Below are 16352 nucleotides of genomic sequence, written 5' to 3'. Positions count from 1 at the left end.
GTGAGAACTGAGATAACGCACATGCATCCAGCACAGGACCCAGTCGCTGGAGCACAGCAGCTCCAGAATTGAGCCCTGCCTTCCAGACATCATCTGTGTCCCCGATGGCTTGAAAAAATCATAGATTCAAATGTATAACTCCACTGGGCACTTACCATGCCAGGCCCTGTGCTTTGCCTTCACTGGATTTTAACCCACCAGTACCCATGAGTGGTGGGTACTGCCATTTTTGCCATTTGACAGATGGGGAGACTGAGGCACAAGAGAAAAAACGGGTCACCAATGGACACAGCTGACAGCAGGGCAGAACCTGGGCTCGAAGCCAGATCTATCTGACCCCAGAGTCCCTGCTCTTATGCACCAGAGTCTCCTGCCAATGGGCTAAACTGCCTGGGTGGTCGTGGGCACCTGTTCCTTCAGTGACCCCAGCGGGGATCAGGGATCTCTAACGCCCCCCCCGCCCACCATCCAGTGGCAAGATTTCCTGATTCATTTCTGACCTGCCTCTCTGGTATTCCTCCCACAGCCACTCTGGTACAGGATCCTGCTCCCAGTTGGTGCCCAGGGCTGCCCCCCACCACTGCAGCACCCCCATCCTCACCGCTGGTCCGAGGGTAGGCAGCGAGGGTCCCATCCTGCAGGCCAGCAAACAGGTGGAAGGGGCTGCGCCGCAGGCAGAGCACGGGCTGCAGACCTGGGCTCCTACATGTCGCCAGGCACTGGGTGCCCGTGTCCACACTGCCATAAACCAGGATGCTGCGAGGAGAGACCCGAGTGACTCATGTAGACCCCGCCCTCACTGCCCCACATGCCCTCTTAGGGGGACGGGGCCGGGGCTCCCCCCACTCAGCCAGGCCTCCAGGCCTTCCTTCCACCTTTCAGGGGCTCAGACTCTCCCGTGGGTGATCCGTGAGTGGTGCCCCCACAGCCCACCCCGGAGACTCCAGAGGCGGCACAGCAAAGGCACACTGAGGCGACTGTTTTCAGGTCACACAGGCCGAGTATGGATCCAGATGCGCCACCTCCCAGATGACTGACCCCAGGCTGCTGCACCCCGGTTTCCCCCATAAAATGGACCAATGATACCTGCCTCATGGCCACAAAAAGGAATGAAGCACTGAGACCTGCTCTAAGGAGAGACCTTGAAAATGTCATGCTGAGTAAGAGAAGCCAGGTACAAAAGACCACCTACTGCATACTGTATGACTCTATTTATATGAAATGTCCAGAAGAGACAACTCCACAGGCAGGGGCGGGCAATGGGGGTGGCTGTCTAATAGGCACAGGGTTCCTTTGGGGGTGGTTAGAATGTTCTAGAACTAGGTATTGGTAATGGTTGCACATCATGAATATACTGGAAGCCACCTAACTGTACACTTAAAAATGGCTCAAATGATGAATTTTATGTTATGTGAATTTTATCTCATTAAAAGCAAGAAAGGTGTTCACTGGACCCCTGCCAAGACCCCAACCTGGACTGCACAGAGCTTCTAGACTCTCTGAGTTGGTTCTACATACATAGCTTATTACTCCTGCCTCGGTTTCCTATGGGGGAAATGGGGGGCACTTCTCAGCAGGGCCGCTGTAAGGTTCCCGGGCCCAGGAACCAGTGCATGTAGGGGCTTAGAGGACAGCCTCTCTCCGCTCCCCCCCACTCTAGGACAGGAGCGAAAAGCATAGAGGTGCCACTCATCTCTGGTCTTTAATCCTCACCCTCACCTTCCAGCTAACCAGGACGAAGATTCATTCTGCAGCCACACTACTGGACAGCAGCTGTGGGTCCTGGCGGCCAAAGCTCCGGCTGAGGCTCCCCTGACTGCAAGCTCGGGGGCTACATGGGGCGTGTGTTACAGGGGAAGCCCCCTCTGCCGGCAGATCCATAACCTGGGCACGTCCGGGACCCTGCCCACCCTGCAGGGGGAACTGAGGCCATAGGTGGGACACTGTTGGTGACAGCCAAGCGAACCGAGGGCTTCACATGCCCCACATCTTGGTGGGCTCCCACAGCAGCCCTGCAGTGGGGGGGATTCTAACCCCGCTTTAGAAAAGAGAAACTGAGGCTCAGAGTGGTTAAAAGGTGTGCTGGAGGATCCTCCATCAGGAAATGGTGGATTCAAATGCAGCCCCAGCTGCCACCAAAACCAGCAGGCACGCCTGGTGCCACACTGCCCGGCGGGGAGCCAGTGCGCAAGAAGCCCCTGAAGAGTCTCGGTTAAAGTTCAAGCAGCTCCTGACACTTCAGCTCCCACACTGGTCATCCCTGGTCCCCACCTTCCTTCTGCCAACCAGAGGCAGAGAACAGTGGTGGGTACCAAGCCAAACAGGGAAGCTAGAGGGACAGAGCCCCGCACCCCCAGTCTGCCCAGCCCTGCCCCTGGCTGTCCTCAGCCCCTCCACCCCAGGCCCCTCACCTGCCATCCTGGAGCCCGAGGCAGATGGTTGGGTGAGCTGCCACTGAGGGGTCAGCAGTCGCGTGGTTCTTATCTCCGTCTCCACTCTCCCCCTCCTCCGGCTCTGGAATGTACTCCATGCAGAGCACAGGGGCCGCCACCGGGAAGGACTTGACAGTGCGAGGTGAGGGCCGGTTCAGGGAGAAGATCTCCACCTGGCCCCCTGCGCCCTCCTGCCCGCCCCCGACCTAGGGCAGAGACGCAGAAAAGCCGTCAGGCAGAAAGAACCATGAGAGCAGAGGCAGACCTCAGCCCCTGCCCTTCCAGCACCCACCCCAAGCTTTTGCTTGCCAGCAGGGCTAGGTATCAAGAGGTTCCCCCATCCTGCCCACACATCCCGAAGGCCACTTATCCCCAGCTGCCATGGCAACAAGTTACATTCAGAGCCCAAAGGAAACCAGGTAAAGAGCTCAGGTGGACTAGATACCCTATCAACTCTTTACTTCCCTGTCCCTAGGGTGCGCTTCAACCAACAAATAGTGAACATGCCCTCTACCCCTTTAGAACGTCCTCTGTCTTGTTCACTGTTCTACCCCTGTCAAGCACACGCTAGGTACATGATGGATGTATATATGGATGGATGGATGGATGGACAGATGGAAGGGAGGAATAGAAGAGCAGGTGCGTGGCTGGCTGGCTGGCTGCATGGATGGATATATCATGTGCTACATCCTGGGGAAACAGTGAAGGACACATCACCCTCAGAGAGGACATTTGCATTGGACTCTGAGAGGGGTCTTCCTACACAAGTGCCTGGGGACAGGAACAAGCAGGAGCAGTTGGAGGATCGCCAGACGGGCGGCCAGGCTAACGTGCTGGGGAGCCTGGCAGGGGCACACTCTGCACCATGAGGAGCATGGGGACCCCTAAATGAATCAAGAAAGGCTTCGCCAGGGACCCCAAGGGGGCAAAAGAGGTGAGCTGCTGGGCTCTCTGAGAGGGGTGGTAACCAGCCCCACCCCCAGGTGCAGCCCCTGCCATGCTGGCACTCTGCACAGCCCCTGTTCATTTCCTTCGTGACACTGTGGCCACTTGCAAGAATCATGTTCACTTATTTGTGCCCCGGTTTTCTGTTGTCCCTGATGAGGCTGCACCTGCCAGCTCCCAGCAGAGCCTGGCACAGGGGTTCCCAGGAAGACCTCTTGGGGGAAGGTGCACGAAACGGGGGTCAGCAGGCAGGAGGCTTTCCCTCCCTGCTCCCGTCCTGAAGCTTGAATAGGAGTGGGCGCAGGAGTGACTCACCCAGAGGTAGCCCTGTGGAAGGGATGTACTGACCGCTGAGAAGCCCAGCAGGGGACAGCTGACAGGACTGTGCACCAGGGCCCCAAGCTGTGGAAACAGAGAAGGCACACGTAGGGTTAAGTGTCAAGGTGCCCGCAGGGCCTTTCAACTACCAGCAAATTTCTGGGCCCCATTCAGGCCCCAGAGGAGAATCCCTGGGGGTGGGGCCCGGAAAGTGACAGGTTTCACAGGATTTCCAGGCAGCTCCTATGCACCTGTATGTGACCATTCACTGTCCTAGAATCTTGTGGCTAGAAGGGGCCTGAATAATACTCTGGGCCAACTGAGGACTTTTCAGAGTCCTGAGCAACTGCCAGGTAAGTTGAAAACCACTAATGCCCAACCCCCCTCTTTTACAGATAGGGGAAATGAGGTCCATAAAGGACATACAACTGCCCTAGGCCACAGGGAAGACCAGGGATGGGGCCTGGCCTGCACCCACCTCCTCCTTGACCTGCCCGCATTCCTCCAGAGAGACACATTGGAGGAGAGGAGGGGTGCTGGCGATCTGGGTCCCACCCCACTGAACAACAAAACCCCTCTGACCTGCATGGCTCGTGCAGGTCGCCCACGGGGGCCAGGAGCTCTGTCTATAATGGGATTGCACTGACAGCCACCAGCTTGCTCCCCTACACCTCCTACCCCAAACCCATGCCAGGTGGCTCTCTGGCACCTGCTTCCTGAGCTAAACCTGGGCCAGTCTGTGTCTCTGGCCAGGACAGCAATGTGAGGATGGGGCCTTTCGTGGGCCTTGCTGGAACCCCTCCCAGCTAGACGGAAGGGGAAGGAGGCAGACTGGGGTAGCTTGCGGGACGGACGAATAAATGTGGCTGCCACTGGACCTGTCAGGTGTGTGCTGCCCTCTGCTGGTGCTAAAGGCCCTGCCCAGCCCCAGCCCTTCTGGAACACTCTAAACAAAATATCTAATGGCCACAGATGAAGGGGCCCAAAGAGGTCACCACAGCCAGCCCCCTCATTTAGGAATCAGCAAAGCTGAAGTTCAGAGACGGAGGCTAGGGTGGAGGACTGTGGCTGCTCAAGGTCACACAGCAAGTTAGTGACAGAGACACGGCTGGAATGGAGTTTCCTCCCCCAGCTCGGTGCCCTTTCTACTCTGATTGAATTCTACCCAGGGGCCAGGCTGCCATGCTGCTGAGGTTCCCAGCTGCCGCTTCTACCTGGCGGGGAGCACAGGTCCAGAGCGGGAGGCTCCTCTAACCCTGGCCTCCTGGGCATCCTCAGGCCCCTGCTCCCAGCCATTCTGCCTCGCCCTCTCTGCCAGGCTGCTGCTCCTGTCCACTCCCCGGTCTGGGAGGGGACACCCGCAGCCCTGGCTCAGACGTTTCCATGGCAACTCCAGTGGGCCCAGATGTCAGCTGAGTCAACAGAGCCGGGATCCAAGACGATGGCAAAAACTCAAATGGCTTCTTGGATGGTGAGGGCCTGGACCAAGAAGGCCTGTCCATGACAGGAGGCCAACTCCCCCCAAATCAAGGTGCCCCATGCACTGCAGAGGAGAGCGGCAAAGGCTGGTGGGAGGGGGCAGGCTTTGGGTGGTGCCAGCTCAGCTGCCACCAGCTGGTGACCCCACAAACCAGTTCTTTGTGGTCATGGGGACCCAGACACCTTATCAGGATGGTCATGGGGACTGGATGGACATGAAGCATTGAGCACAGAACTAGGCCCCCAGGCACAGCTACTGCTTACCAAGGACTTCCTGTGGGAAGTTCTAGCACTCTCCATTTTCAGCTCATCTAATCAGCAGAGCAACACCAGGAGGGGAGGGGCTGTTCAGAGAAGCAACTGAGGCAGAGTTAGGAGACAGGGGACCCCACAGACAGCAAGCACTTCTGGCTGATGTAGTGTGATGGTCAGGATGGGGGTCCCGTAGCTAGTGCTCAGGCCTAAGTAGGTCTGGCTGCAGACCCCTGTGTAGGCTGGGTTACAGCCCTACTGGTCCCCCAAGGTGCCTGCATCTTAAAGCACCCCAAAGTGGGCAGTACTCCTGCCCAAGCCCCAGTCCCCAGGCAGGCCACTGGGATGGACCTCAGCCCACCATCAGGTGGGCACTGAGCCCTCCCCTTGTCCTCCTGTTGCTCCTCCAGCTCAAATGCAGCCAGGGATCCCTGAAGACTCTCCCAACACTTCAGCAGTCAGGCCTTCCAAAATCCCTCAAAACAGACCCCAGTGGCTTTTCTTTCCTGAGGACCAAACTGTCCTCGGACATTTGCTTCCAGTTCTTGAACTCTGTGCACCATGCAAAGGATGATAAGCCCTTGATACGAATGGAACCACTTGCTCTTCACTCTGACCTAGTCAGGGAGGCACTGTGGCCACCCAACTCATGTCACAGCAGGGACGGGGACACCGAGAGGAAGTAGCACTCCTCGTGTTGCACAGCTGGGGCACGCGGAGCTGGGACTCAGGCCCAGGGCAGGGTGGCACCCCACTGACGTTCCTTCACTGTCCCAGCTCAACTCCTCTTGAGTCTGAAGACCCTGGTGGGCAGGCCAGGGCACTGGCCACATCAGCACTGACAAGAAATATGCTCCATTTTGAGCCCCCCTGCATCTCTGCTCCCTGGTCCAGATGGCAGTACAAGAGCACAGATCCTGTCTACACTGGGAGAGGAGCTGGATCCAGAAAGACTTTCCTGGGGAATATACTCAGTCACCAGCTCCCATTAGGCCAGCCACAGCCTGAGTCCTGGGCCCCTGGGTCTGGGCCTGGGGAGAGCTGGTGGGCTGGGAAAGAGGCCCAGGTAGCAGGTAACAGGCTCACATCTGTTCCTGCAGTAATTGGACAAGGCCCTGGCACTCCAAGGCCCTAATTCATCTGGATGTGGGTACAGAGCTGATAGGGCACATCTGTCTGGTCGGGGCTGAGATGCAGGCACAGGCGGAGCGAAAAGGGTGCCTTGGGACGCAGCAAGTGGAGATGTGCAAACACCAGCATATCCCCCAGGAGCTCCACAGGCTCATTACCCCCGGAGATTCACACGCAGTCCCCTCAGCTCACACAGGGGCTCCTCAGGAGGTGGCAGATAGGGGTTTGGGGGCACCGAGGGTGCTTCCAGCCTACATGTCCCCAAGCTCTGAGAGCTCCAAATGAGGAGCCTCCTGGGCCCTTGTGCCCTGGCGTGAGGCTGCAGACAGTTCCCCACCTGGGTGGGGACTCCTTTCAGGGAGACCCTAGAAGCAGCAGCCTGTGACTCCACAACCCAGTGTGACCTATCAGGGCACAGCCAGTGTCCAATATTCCTGAGACACCCAAGGCCCTGGGGGGAGATGGGAGAATCCGCTTTCCACCCCAGAAGTTACCCAGCTCAGCCTGCCCCATGGGACGCCAGAGAGCCAGGCGAGCCCCCGACAGGCTGGACCCTGAACAATCCCCACTGCAAGGGCTCTGCCTACCCTTGCCCCAAGGCCCACGGGTAACACCCCCTCCTCATGCTGGGAAGGAGCCTACATGGCTCAGCAGGCCTCCCCATTAATCAATAAATAAGGACTGAAGCCCTACAAAGACTGGGCTTCCCAAGCCCCAGAAATGGAGAGCATGCTGGCCTTCCCCTGGCAAGGTCTGGGGGGGACCGAGGCCAGGGCACATGCCAGCCATGCCCCAGAAAGAGGCAGAAAGGAGCAGGAGCCAAGAAAACTCTCCTTCCCAGGTCTCACTCCTGAATCCCTTCCCTCAGCCTCAGGACTCACAGCCCCACCTGAGGGCAGTGGGAGAATTAGAGAGCCTGGCACAGGGACACCCTGTGGAAGGGCGTGCCACCCTATTGTCAGGATTCAGTTTTAAGTGACATTGAATCTGTGACTGTCCTGGCCCCTGTTTACTGAGCACAGGCTGGGAACCTGACCTGGGCTCTCTCATCGGACGCCGAAGTCAGGCCATGGCCCAAGAACGCTACCGCACCCCTCAGACACCATTTCTGGCGCATAAGCCCAAGTCCTGGGCACACGCTTCCTCTCCTTCACCCCCGCCCCCCCAGTTCATATCTCACCAATTCGGCCAGTCCTACCCCAACACACTCCCCGGATGTGTCCCCATGTCCCCCACCCGGGCTGGGACTAGAGTGAGGAGAGAGGGGCACACAAATCTTTGGGAACCGGGGCAAAACACTCAGATATCAAGAAAAATATTTTGACGCAATTCTTTACAATAAAAATTAATGCCAAAGAATCAATGATGAACAATTACTGAGAGTTTAAATGAAGATAGGATCCTGCACTCACGTGGCCCTGTCTCACCCCAATCCCAGCCCCTTATTTACAAAAGAAAAAGCAGCCAAGCCAAGGCCACAATTTACTGATTGGATTTTTTAAAGTATCACGCTGAAATACCACTTGTTTTGACGCTTGGGATGGTGGGCACTGGGGTGAGTGTCTGGTCTGCCCCACCCTGGCCCGGCCCTGACCCCCGGCTGCACCAAGTCTTCCCACCTCAGTGGGACTCCACTCCAGCCCCCAGTCGGTCTCCCAGTACCCACTCTCGTTCCCTTCGGGTCCACCGCTCACTCTCACACAGAAGGATCAGAGGATCCTTCCAAAATATAAATCGGATCACGCCGGTCCTCTGCTTCGAGCCGTCACGAAAATCCAAACTGGGCCTGCATGGCTGGCGTGGCCCAGCTCACCCATTGTCGGACCTCATCACCCGGACTCTCCTCTGTCCCTGAGCCGCAGCCATACCGGATTCCCCGACTGGTCCCATTGTGGCCTCTATTGGTCTGTCTATTTGGAATTCCTAATAGGTAACAGTTTGACTCTGCATCTATTATATCTGATTTATAGCATACATCATTCTTCTCTATTTCCTTCTGTTTGCTAGGGCATCACCTGTCTCTCTCCTCTAGATTGAAAGCTATGGGAGGATAGGGCCCTTGGATGTTTTGGCCACCACCATATTCCCAGGGTCCAGTCCAGGCCCCTGCTGCCCTGCCTTACCTTCTAGAGCTGGGAGACGGCCAAGGATGAGCAAACCAGCAAGGGGAGTTTGGGCATACAGTAGGTGCTCAAAAATCATATGCAGAATGGACAAATGAGTGAATGAATGAATGCACTGATGTCTCAAGGGCATGCTCTCTCAGCTTTCTGGAGCCCTGGTCTACAGCCCAACAAGCTTGTCTCTTAGAGTGTATGTGTCTGGCCTTGGTCCCAAGCCTGCTCTCCCCTCCTCAGAGGTCAGATGACTCATCTCCTTGGGAAGAGGATGGGCAGCGAGTACTCCAGATGGAGGGGCAAGCTCGGGCAGGGCGTCAGCGATGGTTGACAGTGGAGCTGCGCAGCCTAGCAGTTAAGACCACCAGCGCTGGAATCAGGCAGAGCAAGTTTCCAATTCCTGGGCCCATCCTTCCTGGCTGTGTCATTTGTAGAAAATCATGCCACCCGTCTGAGCCTTAGCTTCCTTACCTATGAAAGGGGTCTAGAAACATCTATTCATGCATTTCTTATAAATACTGAAAGAAGAGAGTGGTGACAAAGCTCTGGGGGAGCACAGTAGGTTGCCTGGCGAATGAGGCATGATGGCTGTGGTGCCAAAGCTGGCTCCCACCTGGCAGCAGCAGGAAGGGGCCAATCCACAAAGTCCAGCACAGCACCTGCACATATTCCAGCCTATCTTCTGAGCTGGAGTCATGCCATCAACTGATGAGATCATTGCTATTTGTTAGCACAAAATAATGGAATTTTCCATTCACTTGACCCACAGAGGGCATCTACCCCCACTTTTTTTTTTTGACTCCTAGAACAACAGAAAGGCTTGATCATCTCCATCAACAAGAGGTCAAGAAGCTGGAGCCAGAACCTGGGTCTCTCTTGCTGCAGGTACAGTCTGGAAACTCTGGTTTTCCCAGGAGCCACGTTCACGGTGAGCTTGGCAAGAGCCGCTCCACTCACCTGCAGGCTGAGGCCCCGGGAGGAGAAGGCGGGGGTGCAGCAGGCCAGGACCGGGCACCAGAACGGGGCTTTGCTCTTCTTGTCCTCATCCGGACACAGCCATCCTGGCTGGTTCTCCTCCCCTACGGTGAGAGGAAGGAGGTGGTGAAGCTGGTCACAGCCCAGGAGTCAAGTGGGCAGTGACTAGCCCTGTAAACCCAGGGAGATGCTGCAAGCCCCAGAGGCGCAGCCCACACGGTGGCTAAGACTGACCCAGACAGTTGACTCTGAGCCCCATTCCTGTCCATCGAGATGAGGTTCGGCCTTGTACCACAGTCATGGCATCCCAGGCAGGGAGTCAGGAAGCCTAAGGTTTGAGTCCTGGCTTGCCCACCCTCTCACTACGCAACCTTGTGCAAATTCCCCAGCTCTCGGAGCCTCGATTTCTTCACCTATGAAACAGGGACGATAAAAATGGCTTCATCCTACAGCTGCGAAGACCTAGTGAAATAATAGATGGGAAAGGGTTTCAAAAAGCATTACAGCAGCGAGCACAGTCCAGGCCCCTGCTGCCCTGCCTTACCTTCTAGAGCTGGGAGACGGCCAAGGATGAGCAAACCAGCAAGGGGAGCTGGGGTCGCAGTGACACAGCCGTGCTGCTGTTATACTCGACGTAATCATAATGGTCAAGAGGAAGATTCTCCTGCTTCCTCTGAGACCCACCCTGAAACCTAGGAGATCACCTGCCCAGACCCTGGACTCGAAACTCTGCAGTGTCTCCTTCATGTGGGTCAGGGATATCTCACATGCCACCACGTCCAAGAAGTCCTCCCTGTACACCCAGGCTACAATGGCCCCTTTCTCTCAGAAACCACTCTAAAGACCCTTTCTTACTTCCCACAGAGCCTTCACCACAATCTAAGGTCATTTTGTCCACTTCCTGGTTTATGGTCTGTCTCTGTATGTCTCTAGGATGTAAGTTCAAGGCATAGGGATCTGGGCTGTCTTATTTGCCACTGTCTCCCTGGCACCTAGCACGTGGCCTGCACATAATGAGTGCTCTGAAAACATGGGCTGAAAGAATGAATGAAAGGAGTGAGTGAGCATATGAGTAAACCTGCCAACCCTCTGAAAGAACTCTACCTGCTAAGGAGCCCATCCTTTATACTCTGTATAAGGACTGCCTTGCAGGGATCCCAGCAATAGAGGCAGGGTGCAGCTAAGACACACCTACTGTGTGTCCATGCATTAGGCACACACTGAGTGCTATAGACATGTTGCCTGGCTTCAGTTTCACAGTAACTGAGCAAAGTCAGAATAATGATTCACTTTACAGATGATGATGCCAACACTCAGGGATTAAGTAAATTGACTATGTCACGTGCATAGCTAGGTGGCAGAGCCCCAATGGGGACATAGGTCTGTCTGACTGAAAGGCTGGGTTCTTTGTACTAAGCCAGACTGTCTTCCAGTAGCCAGTCCCCCACTGATGACCACAGGCATGACTGACCCTGGATATGGTGACACTGGAAAGCCAGGAGGGGCTTTACTCCAGAGAGCCACAGGCACTGGACAGGGTGTCCTGGATGAGAAGGGCAACTTAACGCAACGACATCAAGCTGAGGGGCTCCTAGAGCTCCGGAGATGAGAGGTCACCAACTGAGGCAACAGGAGACCCCCACCCCCAGCACGTGCACTCAGGGCAAACAGAAAGCAGGCCCCAGGCCCACCCTGCCAAAGCGTAGCTCAGTCAGAGTGCCACTGGCTTCACGGGGCCTCCCGGCCAGCCTGCCCGAGCTAACTACTGCCCCCTACGATCACCCCCCACCACAGCAGCCACAGCCAGCCTGCCTAACCACTGCTGGGCCTCGCCAGTCCCCGGCTCAGAAATGTCAACCTAGTCCCAGGTCACTTGGAATACAGTCCATCCTGTTCCAGAAAACCCACAGGGACTCTCCTTCCCCTCCAGCTCATCCCCCGGTCACAGACTGCTGGGCTTTCCGCAGCAACGTAAACATGGGGACGAGCCTGGATGTTCCCTCTGCCAGGAATCTGTCCTCGGCTCTCTGCAGGGCTGGCTCCTCTCCTCCCTGAGATTTAGGTCATGTGTCCACCTTCTCAGAATGGCCTTAACTGACCACCCCACCACCATCTCCATCACTTTCTGCCTCCAACCGTCAGGGTGGGTCATGGCCCTTACCACAATTTCTAGCTCTTCCATCGGCTTGTCTCTCTTTTTCCTCTATGTGTGTGTGTGCACGTGTGCATGCATGCATGCTTGTGCCAGTGTGTACATGTTCGTGTGTGCGCAGGTTCACCCACAGGCTACCCTACTATGCCTGTGTTCTATAAAGGCTGAAGCCTTCCATACCATCTCTTTCTATACCTCACCCATCCCCACACCGAGCGCCAGACACAACAGACCATCAGTACATTTGTGTGGCATGAACAAAGTCTCTTCTCAGAGTCTCATTTTCCATATGTGTCAAATGGGAATGATCACAGTCTCCCCCCACAGAGCAAGCACTGGAAAAATGCCATCGCTGTGGAGGGGAAAACGGGAGGAATCAATCAAAGGATACAAAGCTTTGGTCATACAAGATGGATAAATCCCGGAGATCATCTGCACAGCATAATGCCTCTAGTTAACAATTTTGGATGACCTACTTCAAAATTTGCTAAGAGGGCAGACCTTATGTTAAGTGGTCTTATCACAAAAAAATAATAATAAATAAGAAGGCAGGAGGGAAACTTTGGGAGGAAGTGGATTTGTTTGTGGCATGAATTGCAGTGATGGGGTGCATGGGTGAATACTCATCTCCAAACTCATCACGTTGTATGCATTAAATATGTACAGCTTTTTGTATGTCAATCATATCTCAATAAAGAGGCTTTAAAAAATGTCATTGCCACCAGAGAAAAATGGCATCTGAGTGCCGGTAACAGCAAGAGGAGCTGGAACAAGGTGGCAGGTGTGGATGCCCTTTGAGAGGTTAAAGACATCAAGAATGTCAGGCATTGTTATCTGAGCAGCCTGCTGCTTCAGAGGGCCCAGCAACTGCCCTGGCCACCTGCAGCCCCATGCACCCGCTCCCTCGAGCAGTGGAGTTGCTGGGCAGTGAACTCACTCCCTAAACGGGCCCAGAGGCGTCCCGAGTGTCAGGCCCTCTGCCCCATTGCGTCCTGGAGATGATCGTATGAAGCCTGGTCCCTGGCACCAAGGAGAAGAAGCCATCAAGCAAAGGACAACTATAGCACAGGAATGACTACATGCACCACACTTCACAGTTTACAACGCCTCCCCAACCTCCGTCCCCCCCACCCCCCTGCCGCCAACATTGTCTTGTTTCATCCTCATGGCCACCAGGAGAGGCGGATGTTTCCATCCCCATTCTACCCTGGGGAAACGGAGGCCAGGGGAAGTCAAAGGCAGGGCCAGCAGAAAGGAACTAACCCACGGGGACAGCTGGGGACAGCCGAGAGAGCCCACCCAGTGGGGCAGCGTGCTCTCCTTGCTCACGCCACGGCCACCGCACTGCTTGCAGGACGAGCCCCTGGGCAGGGAATGGAGATGGGGGAGATCTGAGTCTGCCCCCGCCCCGGAGCAGCCTGCGTCATGTCATGCGGGCTCGCCTCTACCAGACAGGAGCCCAACAGAGGCTCACAGCCCTGCTCCTGGCCAGGTGCTTCCTGGAGCTCTGCCGGTGAGCATAGCCCCTGCTGCTGTCACTGCACCACCCTGAGCTCATCTACTCTCCCCACCAGGCGCCCCCAGCCCATCAAGGCCTGGCAATTTATTAGTATATATTTTTTAATGATCTGACCTTCTCCTTCCAGATGGTGCCTTCCCTGTCTGCGATTGGAAGCGTTAAGAGAAAATGGAGTTGGTGCTCCCCATCTGCCACTGTCATTGTTCCCGTCACAAAACCAGAGCGGCTGAGCCCAAATTAGAAGGCTGTTGCCACTGAAATTGAAAGCCCGCTTGGGATAAGTGACATTAAGAACTGGCACTGATGGCGGAGCTGTGATTTCCAACTGACATTAAGTGGGGGCTTATTTAGCACCCGACTTTGTTTGCCAGCACCCACTGAACACGAGAGCAGGGCACCCCATGGGGCAGCGGGAGGCCACAACCCCTTCTGCTCCAGCAGCCGCTGAGCCTGCACAACTGCCCCGCCGGGAGAGGCCCCAGCAAATTCCAACTCAGCCTGCTCACCTTGAGACACAGAGCTAGACGCTTCACCTCTCCAAGCCTAGTACCTCCTCTGGGAGAGGGGGAAATAATTCCAACCATTCAGAGTCATGAGCACTAGGAAGAATATATGTAATGCCTCAGGAAATAGCACCCATTGTGACCACGGTCCTTGAGGGTAAGAGAATGCCTAGTGCCATGCTTGAGGGCAGCTGCCTGTGGGGCCACCCTCACGGGGCTAAGCCCCACCGCCCGGCCCTGCCTCTGCAACCCGAGCTGCCTCCCACACTCCTCCTGTGCTCAGTCCCGGCATCGGCCTTCCCTGTCACTGCCGCCCCACCGGACAGCCCAGCCAGCCCCCCTCTCCCTTCCCAAATCCAAGGCTGCCTGCGAGGCCCCTTCACACCTCCAAGCACCGCAGAGATGCAGCTGGCCACAGCCACAGACAGCAGGGCTGGTGGGGCCTCTCAGCGCACATCTGATCCAAACACCCCTCCCCTGCCCAGAGAGACAGTGGTGTCCAGGGAGGCCAGACACGTGGCCATGGTCACCAGATGGGGCAAACCTTGAGTCAGGCCTCACGGTCAATGCCCTCATTCCCAAAAAGCAGACTCTCCACTGCCAGCCAAGGGCGTGGGCAGGTCCCAGCGCCAGCCTCTGAGCTGGTTGTGGGTTGATACAGATGAGGGTTAGAATGTGCTCACTATGCCACCTGAGCCATGCTCAGGACTCCATAATCATCACCTTGAGGACTGGGAAACAAACAGGTCGGAGGCAGCAGGGAGGGAGCCCCAGGCTGCCCCCTGAGGCTACGTCCCTGGGGGCACAGGATCAGCCCTCAGCCTGCCGGCCCACATCCTCCTGAGAAGTGGGAACTAGGAGGGCCGTCAGGAGAGAGGTCTCAAGGGCCCACAGGGTGTAAGGTCAGGGATGCAGCACTTTGAGGGCTGCAGCAGGTGGGGAGACATAGGAAGGGGGTGCAGAAAGCCCCCAGCCTCACCTCTTCCTCCTCTGCGGCCTTCTACCTGCAACCCTTTTCTGGGAAACTAACTGGCAGAGAGAGGTGAGTGGGTACGAGGCCCAGCTCTGCACTAAATCAGGTGTGACCTTAGGCCAGTCACTTCCCCATCAATGAGATGCAGGCACCCCTTGTCCTAGGAGCTTCTCCGACATGCCATTGCCCTGTAGGCTCAGAGCCCTGTGAAGGGGGGGCCCTGGCATTATCCCCATTTTCTGATAGAGAATCCAATTAGGGCATTTAGAGCTGAGCAGCAGAGCTGGGAACTGAACCCAGGCAGCCTGGCTCCATTTCATGGGGTGCTAAGACCCAAAATGCAACAGGGGAAAGGGCCCCTGGAGCTCCAGTCCAAGTGAGGAGGGAGCCTGCCCTTCCCAGGACCCTGCAGCAGGGCAGTGGCCATGTGGGGTGTGAACTGGGTCCCTAGATTCCCCAGGGAACCCTGCCCTTCAAGGGGCAGAAATGGCCCCCGACCCCAGACCCCGGCTGCCTCCACTCCAGGCCTCGCCTTGCTCCATCCTCAGCGGATTGTGATCTCAGCACATTGTAGTCAGGGAGAGACGAAGACACGAAAAGAAAAAAAATAAAGAAATAACATCCTTTGTGTATATATGTTTTTAACATATTCTATTACTAATGGGCTCATATTATTTCCCGCCCCCACCAGGCACTGCAGATTAAAAAACAAACTGGCAAAATAAAAGGAACAAATTATTCAAGCCCCAGGGGAACCCAGGCATTCAAACAAGATTTCAAATGACTCTCCTTCCATTAAAACTTTTGCTGCAGTGAAACTGCGCAGAGGTAAGGCGGCTGAGCATCTTCACACAGGCAGCCAAGAAAGGCGATGCTTACATCAGTCAGCTCCCCTCCCTCCAGCACCAGGCCCCACTCAGAAAAGCATCTGGGGTTCAGAGATTTACCTGCCTTGAGAGCAGGTGTACAAACAGGGTTCCACATGTGCCTACGATGGAAGTGCTCCACAGGGCGGCAGGGGAGAGTGTGGCCCTGTGCCTGGCAGGGGAGCCACCTTAACCTTCCTTGGTCCAGAACTCCCACAGAACTGCCACAGCCAGGGCAACCTCTGCTTAAAATCCTTTCTCCACCTTCTACGGGCCTCCTGATCACCCAGAAACATCCAACAGAAGCTTGTGCAATGTCAGCACCAGATCCAAGGAGGGACTGGTTGAGGAGAAGCCTCTGATCCTGGCTTCTCCAAAGCCATAACATCCTCCCCACTACCTCCCTGCCTCCACATGCCCCATCTGCACTGCAGCCAGAATAACCCACTTAAATGGAAATGACATCATGACACTGTACAGCTCTCACTGCTACATGAACAGCTTCCTATCATGTACAGAACAAACTCCATACACCTTGCTCTGGCTTTCTGGAAAACCTGCCCCCCTTCCACCCGCCTACTTATCTCTCCCCATTCACTAGCACTGGCCACCTCAGGACCTTTGCACTTGCTATTCTGAAGCCTAGACTGCTTTGCCCAGATTTCTGTATGGCTTCAGATGTCACCTCTT

The 16352-nt window shown here is 55.9% G+C and overlaps 1 protein-coding gene across 17 annotated transcripts in view; it reads right to left on the bottom strand.

The window, feature by feature from the left end:
* ARHGEF10L (Rho guanine nucleotide exchange factor 10 like) overlaps nucleotides 1-16352 on the bottom strand; it is a 155729-nt gene that overhangs the window by 36714 nt on the left and 102663 nt on the right. For all 17 annotated transcript variants that reach the window (XM_057499778.1, XM_057499785.1, XM_057499781.1 and 14 more), the window contains 4 exons: nucleotides 9632-9753; nucleotides 3693-3779; nucleotides 2412-2638; nucleotides 602-756 (listed from right to left, as the gene is read on the bottom strand). In XM_057499778.1, the coding sequence (XP_057355761.1) occupies nucleotides 602-756; nucleotides 2412-2638; nucleotides 3693-3779; nucleotides 9632-9753 (591 nt within the window). The remainder of the gene's footprint in view (nucleotides 1-601; nucleotides 757-2411; nucleotides 2639-3692; nucleotides 3780-9631; nucleotides 9754-16352) is intronic.

Source organism: Manis pentadactyla, chromosome 4 (genome assembly GCF_030020395.1).
Source record: "Manis pentadactyla isolate mManPen7 chromosome 4, mManPen7.hap1, whole genome shotgun sequence".
In the NCBI taxonomy this organism is placed as follows: domain Eukaryota; kingdom Metazoa; phylum Chordata; class Mammalia; order Pholidota; family Manidae; genus Manis; species Manis pentadactyla.
The sequence above is the reverse complement of the archived record's forward strand: the minus strand, read 5'-3'. Positions and strand labels throughout refer to the sequence as shown.